This window comes from Phaenicophaeus curvirostris, chromosome 8, assembly GCF_032191515.1.
Source record: "Phaenicophaeus curvirostris isolate KB17595 chromosome 8, BPBGC_Pcur_1.0, whole genome shotgun sequence".
NCBI classification, from domain to species: Eukaryota; Metazoa; Chordata; class Aves; order Cuculiformes; family Cuculidae; genus Phaenicophaeus; species Phaenicophaeus curvirostris.
This window is the reverse complement of record NC_091399.1, coordinates 16,956,986-16,973,376: the sequence shown is the minus strand read 5'-3', so window position 1 is coordinate 16,973,376 and position 16,391 is coordinate 16,956,986. Positions and strand designations below refer to the sequence as shown.

Here is a 16,391-nt window from a genome sequence, read left to right as displayed (position 1 = left end):
CGGCGCAGGGTGAGCCTGGAAACAGGAAGGGGCTCAGTGTACAGGCAGGTTCTCCTGGGACAGGGGAACAAGCTGGGTCCCGTGTGCAGCCCCGGGCGTGAGATTTCACTCACACACAAACGCACACAGGTAACCAAGGATTTTGTCCCTAGTTCTGAGCTGAGAGGAAAGGGAAGAGGAGGAAGGGGCAGCCTTCATGGCCTGGCACTTCCCTGCAAGTTCCATCAGCTCTCTGGAGGGAAGGGAGGCTGTGCTGCTCCCGCTTCCGCTGGGGGTGCGGCAGGACAAGAGCTCAGCTGAGGGGCATCCGAAGCGTGAGAAGCGATCCATTGAACCAGCTCCCACCGAGCTGACAAGGGGGAATCCGGCTCACGTTGTATTTAACCAACCCCTCGGCTCCCTGGAGTCGCCTCCTCAACACTCGGAGCTCCCATAATACTCTCTCTGCGAGTGCTTGCCGGCTTTTTCACAGCAAGGGCACCGCGCAAACCAGGCCCCTCACAAGTGGCTGGGAAGTGGAAAAAATCCCCCCCTTCGCGTCTCTCTGCTCACACGAGCATCTGAGCTCCAGGGGCATCCTCACGTACCAGTCATAGAATCATAGAATTATAGAATAACCAGGTTGGAAGAGACCCACTGGATCATCGAGTCCAACCATTCCTATCAAACACTAAACCATGTCCCTTAGCACCTCATCCACCCGTGCCTTAAACACCTCCAGGGAAGGTGACTCAACCCCCTCCCTGGGCAGCCTGTTCCAGTGCCCAATTGATGGATGGTTACGAACCAGAGGACATTTAATGAGCACCCCAAGCACTGAGCAGCTTATGCTAAATGAAACAAAGGCACCTTAGCATAAGGCCTCACAGCTTTTGCACCACAATTAAAGCTAACTTTGCAGAAGCAGCAGCTGCTGTAAATGACACACTCCCTTCAAGGTTTCTCTTTGCAACAATAGAGAGTCGTTCTACCCTAGACGCCTCTCATTTCTCAGGGGAAGCTTTCCTCGGTAGTCCTTGACTTGTTACTTTGTAGGCTATCAATTTGTAGACTGAAATGCTCACATAGCTATTTCTCATGGGAAAACATAATAATGTATTGTAACTAATGATTACTTGTTGCAAATGGAGAATTGTCAAATCAGCTTGTAAAACAATGGCTTGCTTCAGCAAGTAGGGTATAAAATGTGTTGGGAACTTCGATTAAATGGCTTCACTTGGATCATATTGATCACTGCGTGTTGTCCCATATTTTCTTCCGTCACCCAATGACCCTTTCTGTGAAGAATTTTTTCCTAATGTCCAGCCTAAATCTCCCCTGGCGGAGCTTGAGGCCATTCCCTCTCGTCCTGTCCCCCGTCACTTGGGAGAAGAGGCCAGCACCCTCCTCTCTACAACCTCCTTTCAGGTAGTTGGAGAGAGCAATGAGGTCTCCCCTCAGCCTCCTCTTCTCCAGGCTAAACAACCCCAGCTCTCTCAGCTGCTCCTCCTAAGACCTCTTCTCCAGCCCCTTCCCCAGCTGGTTATAAAACCTGGTGATTCTGTGTGTGATTCTGTGTGTGTGAAGAGCAGCGGAGATGCTGAGACCCCACGGAGCTGTAGGGGGAGGAGGTAAGGAGTAACAGCAGGGGACGAGGAGTGCAATGCTACTAGGAAAGGACACCAAGAATGTACTCGGGCACTGCTGTTCTTTAATGTTTGCTTTGTCTCGATCCCTGGAACTGGCCAAGCCTTGACTCCTGAGAGACTTCCTTGGAAACACGTTTCTGAAAGGAAAACTAAACAACAAAGCAAATCCATTAAAAATTCCATGGAGTTAAAACATGCCCAAGGTATCACATCCATAAGAAAGTTCATCTCCCCTCCCGCTTTGATGTCAAAGAGACAGGACGCACGGAAGGACTAAGGGAAGAAGTTTTAATTGCCATTCTTTCTCCTTCTCCACACTGACCCACGCTGTGGATCCAGCTGGGAAAGGACACTAGGGAATGCTTTCACCCACAACAAACGTGCAGCCTAAGGAACCACTGTCACACCCTCCGGGCAAGACCACTGGGTCAGCAGTGTTCACACAACTCCTGGAGACAGCAGGAGAGCCCTGGGCTGGAAACACAAAAGGTCTGTAGCCTCTCACAGTGAAGGCACTTGGAACGTTATTTCTTTCCTAGCCTGAAATCAGTGACCCTAAATAGATCTTCTGGAGTGCAACAGGGAACGCTCACTTACAAGGGAGACAAAGTCAGTTACAGTGACCTCCTGGATATTGAGCCTGTCCCACATCTCAAAATCAGACAAAATTACTTTCTCTCAAAACCAGACCACGCTCAGCAATTCTTTCTGCCCTGAGCCGGAGTCAAGGTAACAGCCTCCCTGCTCGGCCTCTGCCAAACACACTGGACAAATCCCTCGGATGTGCCCAGGCGGAGAGAGCCCTGCCGGCACAGGCGGGAAATGAGGTGCCCTCAAATATTGCCTCCCTCTCGGCCTGGGAGAGCAGACTGAGTCGCTCTAACAGGTCTGTGTCACTGGCACGTTGGGGATTCCAGAGCTGAACACAGGGCTCCAGGTGGGGTCTCACCAGAGCGGAGCAGAGGGCCGCAGTCACCTCCCTCGCCGGTCCCACTGCACAGAACATCTCTGCCACAGCCACTGCTCCCTCTGTGGGGACAAAAGAGGATGAATCCCAGCAGTTAATTTTCCACTCAGTAAGTCACCGACACAGAACAATCCAGTTCCACGCCCTGCCGAGGGCAGGGACACCTCCCACTGGATCACGTGGCTCGAAACCCCTTCCAACCTGGCCTTGAACACCTCCAGGGATGGGACACCCACCACTTCCCTGGGCAACCGGGGCCAGGGCCTCACCACCCAAAGCACCAAGAATTTCTTCCTACTGCCTAATCGAAATCGTCCCCCCTCCAATTTACAGCCATCCCCCCTTGTACTGTCACTCCACGCCCCTGTAAAGAGTCCCTCCCCAGCTTTCCCAGAGCCCCTTTCAGTTCTGGAAGCTGCTCTAGGGTCTCCCCAGAGCCTTCTCTCCTCCAGGCTGAACAACCCCGACTCTCTCAGCCTGTCCTCACAGCAGAGCTGCTCCAGCCCTCGCATCATCTTTGTAGCCCTCGTCCAGACTCGCTCTAACAGGTCTGTGTCACTGGCATGTTGGGGATTCCAGAGCTGAACACAGGGCTCCAGGTGGGGTCTCACCGGAGCGGAGCAGAGGGCCGCAGTCACCTCCCTCGCCGGTCCCACTGCACAGAACATCTCTGCCACAGCCACTGCTCCCTCTGTGGGGACAAAAGAGAGTAAATCCCAGCAGTTCATTTTCCACTCGCTAAGGTCACCAGCATCAGAAGCACAAGGATTTTCAGTTCTTGCAAACAGAGAAGCTTCCTACATCCCTTTCGGCAACAGCAGTTGCCCTGCGTCCAAGGAAGCTCTAGGCATCTGTGTAAGGCAATGATGCACCATGGACCTCCAGAAGCCATAAGCACAGATCCAGACTGGGGGTGAATTCTCTATGATTTTTCAGATCCATCATCTGGACTCGCTCTAACAGGTCTGTGTCAGTGGCATGTTGGGGATTCCAGAGCTGAACACAGGGCTCCAGGTGGGGTCTCACCAGAGCGGAGCAGAGGGCTGGAATCCCCTCCCTCGCCGGTCCCACTGCTTTGGACGCAGCCCAGGACACCGTTGGCTTCTGGGCTGCAGGCGCATCCATCACCAGAGCTTCTCATCCCATGGCGTTTCTTGGGGGCTGAGGTCAGAATTGACACAAACAACCCATAGCTGCTTCCTTCAGGACAAGCTTTGAAGCAGATCTTCATTCAGTCTGGTTCAACACAGAACACCACATGCTGTCTCCAGATACCTCTGATCCAAAGAGGTTTCTCAGGTCTTCTAAATCCAGAGAGGGGACAGGAGCGCCTTTGATCTCTGGAAGGAGAAGACCGTACACTTGAATCCAATTACAGCACTCGCTCTGGGAAGACCTAACAGAAAATTATTACTAAGGGAAGAAAAAAAGAGCCGTTCAAATATTCCCTCATCAGTTAAACAACCTGTCACTGGCTGATCACTGCCACCAACCGATTCCTTCTGGCCAGCACAGAACACCTCTGCCACAGCCACTGCTCCCTCTGCGGGGAGAAAGGAGGATAAATCCCAGGAGTTAATTTTTCACTCCCTAAGGTAACCCACAACAGAGGCACAGGGATTTTCCATTCCTACAGAGAAGCTTCCTACATCCCTGGAAGCAACAGCAGTTGCCCGGTGCTGAAGGAGCTTTAGGCGTCTGTGCAAAGGAATGTTGCGCCAAGGACCCTCGGCAGGGCGAAGCCTGTCAGAGCACACTCTAGGAGCCCCAGAAAAGCAGAGTTTGTAAGTGAGCTGAGGGGAGTGGGAACTCCTGTTATCCAAGAGCTGTACATTTCTCCTACCCGATTTCCTGACCCCATGCAGAAGGAGGACTTACTTACCACCCCTCTGGCTAAAAGTTCCCTCCCGTTCTGGCCTTTAACCCTCTGTGGAAACAACCTCTGAAAGTCGCCTGCATCCATACACCAAACGCAGACACGGGCGAAAACCCACCTCCTTGCTTTTCAAATGTCAGTCCCTGGTTCTTCTCTGCAGTTTTCTCTGGAGAGGCTTCCCGGGCTCAAGGACGGTTCTCCACTCCCAACTCGGCGCTGACTCGACTCGCATGGAACGGATCCACCTGTTGATTCCTTCGACCTGGAGCTGCGTGTTGTTTTCAGCACCTGAAAGGGTCCCTTCCAGCTTTCTGGAACTTCCGCTCTCCCACGGCTTGATGTCGACGGAGTCTCCGGGCTGGAAGGGGCGTCCTGGAGAATCTAAAGCGAGAGGCTCAGGACACGTTACGCACCGCCCCAGGTCATTCACTCTTTTACCCGACAACAGCAGAGAAGATTTTAGCTCTGTTTCTCCTTCCAGCAGCACGTCTCGAGGAAAAAGGGTCATTTGATAAGGCCTCCCAAACACTGATTCATACAGACTGCTCTTTGTCTCAGCTCTCGGCTGTAGCCTTGTTCTTAGCACAGCCAGTACAAGAGCTCGAGGCCACCACAAAGAAGTCTCCTCACAAATTTTACCCTTTTCCCTCTGCAGAGTTTGATTCACCCTTTCCACCTTCCCACTACTCTGGGGGCTCCAGGGCGGGTGCAGGGCCCATTTTATTCCTCGGACTCGGCTCAGCTCTTGTACAATCCCCGCCAGAAAGCGAGGACCTCTAGCTGACAACAGGCCTATGGCAATTCCAAACCTTGGTCAAATTCCCTACAAGGAGGTTTGAGTCACCTCTCTTGCTTTGACGGTGCTGCAGGGCAATGCCTCTGGCCAGCCTCAAAATGTGGCTCCTGGTCCCCACAGGTCCCGGGATCCGCCCTGTCTGGGCAGCTCAGAGAAATCTCTCTGCCAGGGATCACCGGGGGCATTTCCTCTGCGAGCAACTCCTAGGGGAGGGCGCTTGAGAGGGACGGGATTATTTTTCAAACAGATTTCAGGCCTCCCCACAATGGATTTAGCAAGCCTGCCCATCCTCACGCTAACTACTTGTCCCCTTAAATCATCGATTACAGCCTCTGCTCCCCAGTGAGTTTCTTGATGCTTTTTCTCAATGAATTTTAGCACTACCAGGGAGAAACTACAGCCTCTTTTGTAGGGGTCACCATCCACCCCCTCTCGTTTGCTGTTGCCCTCACTGATTTTGCCAGTTCCAGATCAGCATCGCTAGAAATGGCACTTGAGAGGGACGGGATTATTGTTCAAACGCATTCGCATCCCCCCACAACGGATATTCAGATCCCTCTCCACAGAAGGGATTAATACCAAGATACCTTTTCCTGCTGCCCTCGAGCTGCTCGCTCTGCCAGTCCACTACATACCTTCATCGGGGACTTTCCCACCCGAGGAGCCTTGCGATGCATTAACGCCGCTTCTCTCCGTTGCCCGACGTCTTCCCGCAACTGCAGGATTTCTTCTCGGTGCTTGACGGGGGATCCTCGTGCAGTTAACACTCCTCTTCCTTTCCACGTTGCCCCACGGGCACGGACCAACCCCAAAGCGTATTTGGAGGCCATCCATCTATTTACCTTCTGAAAGCTGTCCTGATACGGTAATTCCCCTGTTACCTTTACCCCTAGAAAGGCAGCTGCATTTCCTCCCGTAGCTGTTTTCAGCTCCTTGAATCAGGAGCACTGGTGTCGCCGCTGCCCGCAGGCCCTGGCCACCCCCGGCTCACGTTATTCAATTCCTTAGAAAAGGACCCACCGGTCCCCACACGAGCAGCCCTTCCCCAGAGGCCTTAAGGGCCTTCTAGAGAGCCTTTACCACAAGTCCATCACGAGGTATCCCCAGGCGACACCATCAGCCGTTCCCAGGAGGTCTCTCAGCTCCCACACGCCTCTGGGCTCGGCGGTTCGGCAGACGCTTTCCTGCGATCGCTCCCGAGTCGCTGACGTCCCAGCCGTCACCCCAGGGCTGTCTCTGTGAGCAGCACGCAGGGCGCAGGGCGCTGCAACCTCCTCGGCGCGCAGGAAGGCAGGGGACCCAGGCTTGGAGACCGTCCTGCTGGGACACCGCGGGACTCGTCCTCCGCATCCACGCTGGGCTTGCTCCCATCAGCCACGGCCTTCTCTTCCAGCAGACTCCATAAAAAAGACAAAGGAAAGCACTTGGTTAATTTTAAAACCTTAATTAACATTTATTAACATTTAAACTACGTACAGGGGAAACCATTGAAACTACGTACAGGGGAAACCATTGAAACTATGTACAGGGGAAACCAGGTTTCCCCGCTCCCCCCCCACCCCCATGCCCTCATCGTATGGCCTGGCGAATGAAGCTGCTCTGGACTATGTCTGCCTTCTCTCTCTCCTTCTTCCTGATGGGATCCACCGCAAAGCAGCGCCAGAGTCGCAGCGTTTCATCCGCAGCAGCCGAGGCCACTGTTTCGCCATCGGGGCTCAGAGCCATGCTCAAGACTCTCGCCGTGTGACCTGAAGAGGAGGTGTGCGCTCAGGGACGGGCCGCTCGGCGCACGCCCCGCTCCCTCTGCTTCTGCCACCACGCTCACGTTTACTGCGTGGGCCCCGGGAACCCCAGCAGCTCGCAGAGCTGGCCCCGCACCGGGCTGCAGCAGCAGGAATTCACAGCCCAGGCGGGCATTTGCACCAACAGCGTTCCTTCAGCAGCCCCCAGGAGGGCCTCCCTCGAGCAGCACACGCCTCTGCTCAGCAGCCCGCACCAGCCGAGCTCCAGCTCGGGCCACCGCTCCGCTCCACCCAAGGATCACGTCTCCTTCAGCCGCCAGCAGCCCTCCCTGCCCCAGGCAAAGGGCCCTGCCTACCTTGCAGCTCAGTGACCTTGGACATGGCTGGATACTTCCAGATCACCAGCTGATTCTTTGCGGAGCCGTGGCCCGAAATGAGCTCCTTGTAGGTGGTCGACCACACGATGGAACAGACCTGGCAGGAGGCGGCAATGCAGGGAAGACGAGCTGCTCGTGCCGATGCTCAGCACCCCGAGAGGAGCACGGCCCCCTCCTCGGCCCTGCCTCGGGGCCTCAGGAGCCAGCAGCTCCGCTCAGGCGTCCCACCACAAGCTGTTTACATCCAAGCCGACGCTCACGTCTCACCTGGGAGCGGGCATCGATATTGCCCAGGCAGGTGCCAGAAGACACGTTCCAGAGGCGGATGCGTTTGTCGCCGCCTCCGCCTCCAGTGGCCAGAACGCTGGGCTGCCACGGACACCACGCCACAGCCTGCCAGAAGAGGGGTCAGCCTGAGGCGTGCAACGAGCACCCTGCGCGCAGGCAGTGCCGCACGGCTGCCTCGCACACAAACGCGAGCCCACAGCTGCCCCGCGCTCACCTTGACAGCACCCTGGTGCTGACGGAAGCTCTGCGCTGGAGCAAATCCTCCACGGCCCCCCTGGCTGCTCGGCCAGATGTTCACCACGTGGTCGTCACCACCACTGGCGAGGAAGCGGCCGTTTGGAGACCACTTGAGGCCACACACCTCCCGCGTGTGACCAGCAAGCGTGGCCACCTGGTGCTGAGCGACTCTGACGTCGTGGTGCTGGATGCAGCCGCTGCGAGCCCCGCTGCAGAGAGAAGGCTCACAGGGTCAGGCTGCACACAGTGCTGGGAAAAGCCATCCTGGCGCTGGGGCAGGACGGCTGCACCTGCCGCAGGGTTTCACACCGGTGCTGCCGGCAGATCCGGGCTCTTGGCGTGAGCCGAGCACATCCACAAGGATCTGCACCGGCTCCGCTCCGCCCTTCCAACCCCACCCACTGCTTTACCTGGACAGGATGTAGCTGTTCCAGCTGAGACACCCGACACGGGACACGTGGCTGCTCAGCGTGCGGACACGTTTCCGACGCTCCACGTCCCACAGCTAGGGAAGCAGAACAACAAGTTCTCCAGAGGGCCAGGAAACGCCAGCCCCGTTGCTTTGCCCTACAAACCGCAGCGCGCAGGCTCTGCCATTCAGCCTGCTCACTCTGGGAGCAGGGAACAATTTGTATCTCCTGCCCGCAGAACGGAAGGAGAACGCCAGGGGTCAGGAACCCCAAACCCAAGCTCTGCCTCACTGCCGCAGCTGCTCACTGCCGGAGGACATCTCCAGCCCACACCAGGCAAGTCGGAGCGCGTTGCATCCTTCTAGCGCCAGCCAAGCCTTCGTCCCAAGGCCCCACAGCTCCAGCAACCCCTAAACAGCTCCAGCTCGACTCCTGCACTCACCTGGACCTCACCGTTGCTCAAGCCAACAGCCAGGCAGCTGCCTCCGTTACCCCACGACACAGAGGAAACGTAATCAGCTACGTGCTCCGTCTCCATGAGGTTGATGATCTCCCCAGAGACGTGGTGCCACAGGTAGACAGTGGTGTCCAGAGCCAGCGCCAGGAGGTTTTGAGAGCTCCAGTCCAGGAGATTCAGATCTACCGTTTGGAAGAGCAATGCAATGCAGGCCACCCTGCGCTGCCCTGGAGAGCCCTGCCCTTCACCGGTGCTCATCATAGAATCATAGAATAACCAGGTTGGAAGAGACCCACCGGATCACCGAGTCCAACCCTATTCCACCTCCACCAGGTATGCGTGTCCCCCAGCCCCAGTCCAAGCCACCTGCCCAGCACTCGGGACCACTGCTCCTACAAGGCTTCACCCCAGAAGTGGTCCATGCCAGCCCGAGGGCAGAAGAGACCGAAACAGCCCAGGCAGAGCTCCAGTCCCTCAGACCACGCTGGCCTAGGAACCGCACTGCGCTACACAACGATCTCAATGCCCAGCACGCGACATCGCAGCCCACTTACAATAGTCATCACGGATGTCTGGGGCATCCAGGACCCCCTCTGGCGCGCAGGGAATGTATCTGCCCTTCCTCCTGCCGCACCCAGGCATCACCTCGTGCCTGCAGAGCGCTGTGACGTTGTTCTGAAAGCCTGTGTGCAGAGAAACACTTCTGTTAACCGGAGGTCCCGTTTCCTCCCAGCTAAGCCCTGCTCACCCGAGGAGAAATCCCTCCCGGGGAAAATGCAGCCCTGAGAGCAGAGCCACGCTCAGAGGAATGCAGGGCGCTAACAGCACTGCCGGGGTGAACTGCTGAACCAGCTCTGGTAAATCAGTTCTCTGGAGCTGTCACACAGCCCCTCAGCCGCTGGACACCTAAGGATTAGGGAGAGCCCGGTGTGCACAGCAGCTCCCAGAAGCCGGTCGATGCCTCCAAATGCGGAGCCTCTGTGCCGCTGTTCCCCTCCCCAGGGCTCTCCAGCCGAGTCGACTCACCCAGAGCCTGTCCCTCACCTGCCGCAGGGCTCGGAGCCTTTCCACTGAGGCTCAGGATCTTTGCCTCTTCCACATCGAAGCCGTTCAGCCTCACTGCCCAGGCTTTCTGGCGCGCCTGTCAAGGCAGGTCGAACAGGACAGGTGACCCCAAAGCGACCAACGGAGGATTCCATCCCATCTACGTCGCCCTCGCTTTGAAACCCAAAGACCACGAGGGTCGGCCCCCTCCTCTGTGACGGCCGCTGAGGACCTCGTCTCTCTCTTTGCCCCCGACCCTGGACCCGCGTGTTCCTGACTCCAGTTCCTGAGCTCAGCTCCCTCCTGGCTGTGGAGCCATTCCCTCGATTCTGCTCTGCAGGATCTGTGGTGACGTTGAGTCATCGAGGGCGCGATCTCAGATATTTGTGTGTATATATATATATTACCACTCCTAATAAGATCAATAACCATTATTATTATTATTATTGTAATTTTAATTAAAGCTGCGGTTTTAGTTTCCAACTCACAAGTCTCTTTCCTCTCATTTCCCTTTCCCCCTTTCCAGGGGTGTGGGGAGTGGAGGGATTTGGGAGCGCAACTGCACGGTTTTAGCTGCTGAAATCAGCCGGGCTGGGGCTAACCCGTGACACAGCTCCAAGGGGTTTTTCCTCAGACACCAGCAAGCTCTCCTGCTCACATTTGAGCACAGAAGAGCGGCCAGGTCAGCGTCTCACGGCCAGCGGACAAAGCCACAGCCACAAGGAACCAAATGCTTCCTACAGAGATTTCAGAACCCAGCAGACACGTTCCAGAGCGGCTCCCCACGCAGACATTGTGCTGGACCAGCTCCCGCCAGCAGTGTCCCTGGGCACAGGCTCACAGCCTAGGAGCTCTGTCCCCTGGGCTGATGAGGCTTTAAAACGGAGCAAAGCTGTGTTTGGCTCCCACAAGGGCCAGAGGCTCTTCCCAGGGACACGACCCTACAGAACAGCTTCGCTCAGGGTCCCGCGTCCCCGTTCCATTCCCAGGCCCTACAGCTCCAACCTCATCCCCGGCTCCTCAAGGGCAGAGCTGGAGGCAGCGGCGCTCGGGGCTGTCAGCCTCACGCAACCACGCGACACAACTTACAGTTTGCTTCCCTGGGAAAGGCCGCGAGGGCGTTTGGGAGGGAGCAGCGCAGTCCCTGCAACTCAGCAACACGCTCACCTTCTTGGTGGGTGACACCAAGGCAGGGTCCTGCTCTTGGCTCAGGAGGAACTTGGCCACCTCCATCCTCAGAGCGCGACGGCTGGGAATGTAGCGATCTGGCCGAGCGGTCGTTTGGCTCCTCTGCATTTTGGATCCTCGTTTACCTGCACTCACACGCATCAATATTGTCTGACAGCTACGCAAGAGCCCAGAGGAGAGCCCTCCCGAGGCAGCCAAGCCGGCGCTTTGCCACATCCCCCCTCGCAGACGAGCGGGACTCCCAGCGCTCGTGCCATCCAAAGCCCAACTCGCTCGTAGCTCTGCCCCCCGTCTAACGCACCAGTTAGAGGCTGCCGAGCTCTGTGCCCCCGGCCTCCAGAGCCCCTCGGCTCCCCGCACCCCCCTCTGCCACCGCTCACCGGCTGCGCCGCACCACATCGCGCTGGAGCTGCGGCTGATGGGGCTGAGCCCGGGGCTGAGCTCTGCTGGGCCTCGGGGATCGCCGGGAGCGGCTGCAGCAGCACCGCGGGGATCACTGCAGGGATCGCCTCGGGAATCGCCTCGGGAATCGCCTCGGGAATCGCCTCGAGCGGAAGGGTCGCCTCGAGCATCAACTGCACGTGGGACGCAGGCGAGGGCGTCAGCGCAGGCAGCAACGGGACTGGGCTGCAGCCTGGCTGCCAGGGCCCTGGGCTGATCCTCAGCACCCTCAGCACTGAGGCCTCCTCTGGCCCGGCCTCTCCCTCTGCCCCCCTTCTCCTGCCCCTTCCCTCTCCCCTCTTTCTCTCTCTCTCCCATCCCTCCTCTCCCTCTCCCCTCTCTCCCTCCCACCCTGCTCTCCCTCTCTTCCCTCCTCCTCTCCCTTTCTTTCCCTCTCCACAGCTCCTCTAGGACCCCCCAGAATCCCTCTAGGACCCCCCCAGGATCCCTCTAGGACCCCACGAATCCCTCTAGGAACAGCAGAACCCCTCTGGAGACCCCCAGGACCCCTTTGGGACCCCCAAACCCCTAGAGGGAACTTCCAGAATCCTCTAGGCACCCCCGCAAGACACCCATAGGACACCCCAGAAACCCTCTAGGGACCCCAGGACCCCTCTGGAGTCCCCCAGGACCCCGTTAGGACCTCCTAGAACACCCCGGGGACCCAGAACCCCTCTAGGGCTCAACAGAACCCCTTTAGGGAACTCCAGGCCGCCTCTCGAGCTCCCCTGCAACAAGGTGGGGATCAAAGGGGAAAAGAGCGCCCCCCCAGCTCAGTGCCGCCGCCGTGTGGCCGCATCGCGGTACTGCAGGAAGGGCTGCAAGAGTCTCTTCCACAAGCTGCTCCTTCTCCCTTTTTCCCACCCCAATTCCCCCAGGCGGGAACCCCAGACGGGTCCTGGGGGGTCCTGCAGGGGTTTTTGGGGTTCTATAGGGGTTCTGTGGGTCCCTAGAGGGGTCCTTGGCATCACTAAACGGGTCCCGAGGCTCTAGGGGGCTCCTAGGGATCCCTAGGGGGGCCCTGGAGGTGGTGGAGAGGTCCTTCAGGGGGTTCCTAGAGGGCTCCTGAGGAGTCCTAGCGGGGTCCTGGGGGGCTCTAGAGGGGTCCTGAAGGACATAGAGGCATCCTAGTGGTCCCTAGAGGGGTCCTGGGGGTCCCGAGACGGGGCCGGGGGGGGTCCTAGATGGGGCCTGGGGGGCTCCAGAGGGATCCTGGGGGTCGTGGAGAGGTCCTGGGGGGTCCCTAGAGGGGTCCTGGGGGTCCTAGATGGGTCCTGGGAGGCACGTGAGGCCACTCCCCTTTCCTCCTCCCCCCTCTCCCCCCATTCTCCTCCCCTGCCCCTTCTCCTCTCTCTCCCCTTCCCTCCCCTCCCTCTCTCCCCCTCTCCGCGCCCCTCCCCGCCGCCCCCGGACCCGCCGCTCGCTGCCTCCCCCAGACCCGCTGCCGCCCGAACCTCCGCGATGCGGTTGGGGCTCCCGCAGCCCCCGACGGCGGTTGGACCCGCGCGGACGCGGCTCCGATTGGCTGGGGCGGGGACGGGCCCCTCCCATTGGCTGGGGCGGGGACGGGCCCCTCCCATTGGCTGGGGCGGGGACGGGCCCCTCCCATTGGCTGCGGCGGGGACGGGCCCCTCCCATTGGCTGCGGCGGGGCCTGGGGGCGGGGCTAGGGCGAAGCCCTAAGGGTGTGGGGGGAACTGGGGGGCTGGAGGGGGAAGAGAGTCGTGGGGGGTCAAGGTGCTGGTGGGGTTTACAGGGCCCCCTCTAGGGACTCCAGGACCCCTCTAGAACCCCCAAAACACCTAGAGTGAAGCCCAGAACTCCCCTGGAGCTGCCCAAGCCCTCTCTGTGTCTCCCCAGAAGCACTCTAAGGATGCAAAGACCCCTATAGGGAATCCCAGGAGCCCTCTGGAGCTGCCCAAGCCCTCTCTATGACCCCTCAGAACCCTCTAGAGACCCCAGAACCCCTCTAGCAACTCCTCAGGTCCCCTCTAGGATCCCCCAAATCCCTCGAGGGACACCAGGACCCCTCTGGGGCCCCCCAGGACCCCTTCAGGACCCCCAAAAGCCCACAGGGAAGCCCAGGAATCCTCTAGGCCCCCCCCTCCCCCAGGGCCTCTCTAGGACCCCCCATAACCCGTGTAGGGACCCCAGGATCCTTATAGGGAAGGCCAGGACCCCTCTGGAGACACAACTCCCCCCCACCCCAGGACCCCTCTAGGGTCCGCGGAGGGTCATAGAAGTATCCCGGGGTGTTCTAGAGGAGTCTTGGGGGTCCCTACAGGGGTCCTGGGGATCTTTACATGGGTTCTGGGGGTCCCTAGAGGGGTGCTGGTTGTCCCTGGAGTGGTCCTGTGAGGATCTCGAGGGGACTTGGGGCTTCTTAGAAGGATTCAGGGGGTCCTGGGAGTCCTTAGATTGGTCTTGGAGGGTCTAGAGAGATCCTGTGGATCCCTAGAGGGGCCCTGGGGCTTCTTAGAGGGATTCAGGGTATCCTGCGGGGGCCTAGAGGGCTTCTGGGGGTTCTAGAGGAGTCCTGGGGTCCCTCGAGGGGCTCTAGAGGGGTCTCGAGGAGCCTTAGAGTTATTTGGGCGGTTCTGGGGACCCCTAGAGTCATCACGGGGGTTCTGGAGGGGTCCGATGCGTCCCTAGATGATTTCTAGGCGTCCTTAAAGGAGTTCTGGGGGTCCTAGAGGGGTCCTGGGGGCCCCTAGGGGTTCTAGCGCTGCATAGTGCTAGCGGGGTCCCATAAGGCTCTAGGGAGGTCTTAGAATGATTCGGGGGGTCCCGGGGAGTCCTAGAGTCATCCTGGAGAGTCGAGAGGCATCTTGAGGGTCTGTAAAGGGGTCCTGGAGGTGCTAGAGGCGTCCTGGTGGCCCCTAGAGGGGTCCTTGACATCACTAAATGGGTCCTGGGTGGCTGTTTAGACGTCCTGTGGGTGCTGGTGGCTTTAGAGGGATCCTGGGTGTCTCTAGAGGGGTCCTGGTTGTCCCAAGAGGGGTCCTTCGGGGCTCGTGAGGGATTCTGGGGGACCCCGTGGGGGCCCTAGAGGGCTCTATAGGGGTCCTAGGGGTCGCTAGAGGGGCCCTGGAGGTCGTGGAGAGGTCCTACGGGGCCCCTAGAGGGGTCCTGAGGAGTCCTAAAGGGGTCCTGGGGGGCTCTAGACCTCGCCCAGTCCATCCACGCCAGAGCCCGGGAGCTGGATCACAGCCCTTACCCTTCACGGACACGCAGGACAGAGTGAGATTACGCAGGGAGATCGTTAAGAAAAGATTTTATCCCAAATTTCTTGTGCGGTTAGTTCTGCAGGCACTTTTCTTGTTGTGTGTGTATATCATGGGTAATAGAAAGTGTGATCGGTGGTGGGAAAGATACAGGAAGAGAAGGAGAGAGAAAAGGTTTAAGGAGCAGACAAGACACTCGGAGATGCGTCCCGATCCAATATCAGGGAGGGTTCTTAAACGATCCCAAGAGACCAAGATTAAGGCACAAACGAGGTCAGGTGCCGTACAATCTTGTGAGCTTTATTTTAACAACTGACAACAGCGACAGGACAGAGAGGAAAAGAAAGGAAAAGTTAGAACCCCTAAGCAAGAAGACGGTAGAGATGCGGCTAATTACCACCACCACGAATCCAGCGATGTCCCGTTGGATCGGTCTCGGTGCAGGTGATGATGAAGACACAGCCACGGGGTGATGATGATGTTCCAAGCTCCAGGAAGCCCGGCGAAGGCACACACAGCAACACACACGAGGTCGAGTCCACCAGCAACGAAGAAGCAAGCAATGAAGGAGTCCAGCACCCCGAGCCTGCCGAGCAATGGGGAAGTCAAGCACCCTGAGCCCACCGAGCAATGACGAAGTCGAGCACCCCGAGCCCACCGAGCAACGAAGAAGCCAGAGGCTCCCCCATTTATCGCCCCAGTCCACGGTTTCCCCGAATAGTCCAACCATTTTCAGGAATGCCCAGGTGCCACTCGGTAAGCGCACTTCGGGTGGATGTCATGGTTTTTCCGTTGGGGACAGTTTGGCAGCGCTCACGAGATCGGCTCTTCATTGCAATAAAGATCCCTTACGAGATCGTGGGGGCGTTGGCAGCGATGTTGAGCCAAAGCAGTTCAACGGTTACGGCCCCTTACACCGCCCCGTGGCTCAACATCGCTGGCTTCATGGCGGTGTGAAAGACAGAAGGACAGAGAGAGAAAAAGGCCAGAAGAATGCGCAATACAACAACAAACAAAACGTCCAGCAAATTTTACAATCACAAGCATCTTCTTGACAATATCCTTAACAAATATTACAACCTTAACAAATATAAACATCTTACAAACCCACAAGTCTTATCTTAAAAACTACTTAAGCCTACAAAACCGTAACATCTTATCCTAAAACTAATCAACTCGACAAAGCTTCAACATCTTATAAAACAGTTTTAAACCTCCGATTCGTTGACCGTCGGTGCCTCCGGGCCCGCCTCTGATGCCTCCGGCGAGTCAGCACGACAACACAATAGTTTACATTGCGGACATTCATGAGGAAAAAATACACGTATACAAAGGCAAAACACGAGAATCAATGCTATAACGCTAAGGGTATAAACGATGGGGACTAACACCAACATTTTTAAAGAAAAATACCAAGAAGCGTCTGAGGCCCTGGCAGTCCACGCGGTCACTGCTTCGCCCGATTTGGAGGTCGCATGCGCAGTGGGAAAATCCCTTTCCACACCTCCTTATAAAGCGATTTTAAGGCGTAACGCGCATGTGCTGTTTGGGTCTAGAAACTTCTAGGTGGTTCTATCCTAAACTTAGAAAGAAAAAAAAACCCTCTTGCAGCCCTTCCTGCAGTACCGCGATGCGGCCACACGGCGGCGGCACTGAGCTGGGGGGGCGCTCTTTTCCCCTTTGATCCCCACCTTGTTGCAGGGGAGCTCGAGAGGCG

At 57.7% G+C, this 16,391-nt stretch overlaps 1 protein-coding gene across 1 annotated transcript; it reads right to left on the bottom strand.

The window, feature by feature from the left end:
• Positions 1-6,836: 6,836 nt before the first annotated feature.
• LOC138723338 (cell division cycle protein 20 homolog) lies at positions 6,837-13,031 on the bottom strand. The gene is made up of 11 exons (XM_069862285.1): positions 12,865-13,031; positions 12,396-12,472; positions 10,990-11,138; positions 9,823-9,919; positions 9,333-9,461; positions 8,764-8,960; positions 8,322-8,416; positions 7,889-8,120; positions 7,654-7,779; positions 7,366-7,483; positions 6,837-7,015 (listed from the first exon to the last, which is right to left on the bottom strand). Exons 1-11 carry the CDS (start codon positions 13,029-13,031, stop codon positions 6,837-6,839), a joined length of 1,566 nt encoding a protein of 521 aa, XP_069718386.1.
• Positions 13,032-16,391: the final 3,360 nt, after the last annotated feature.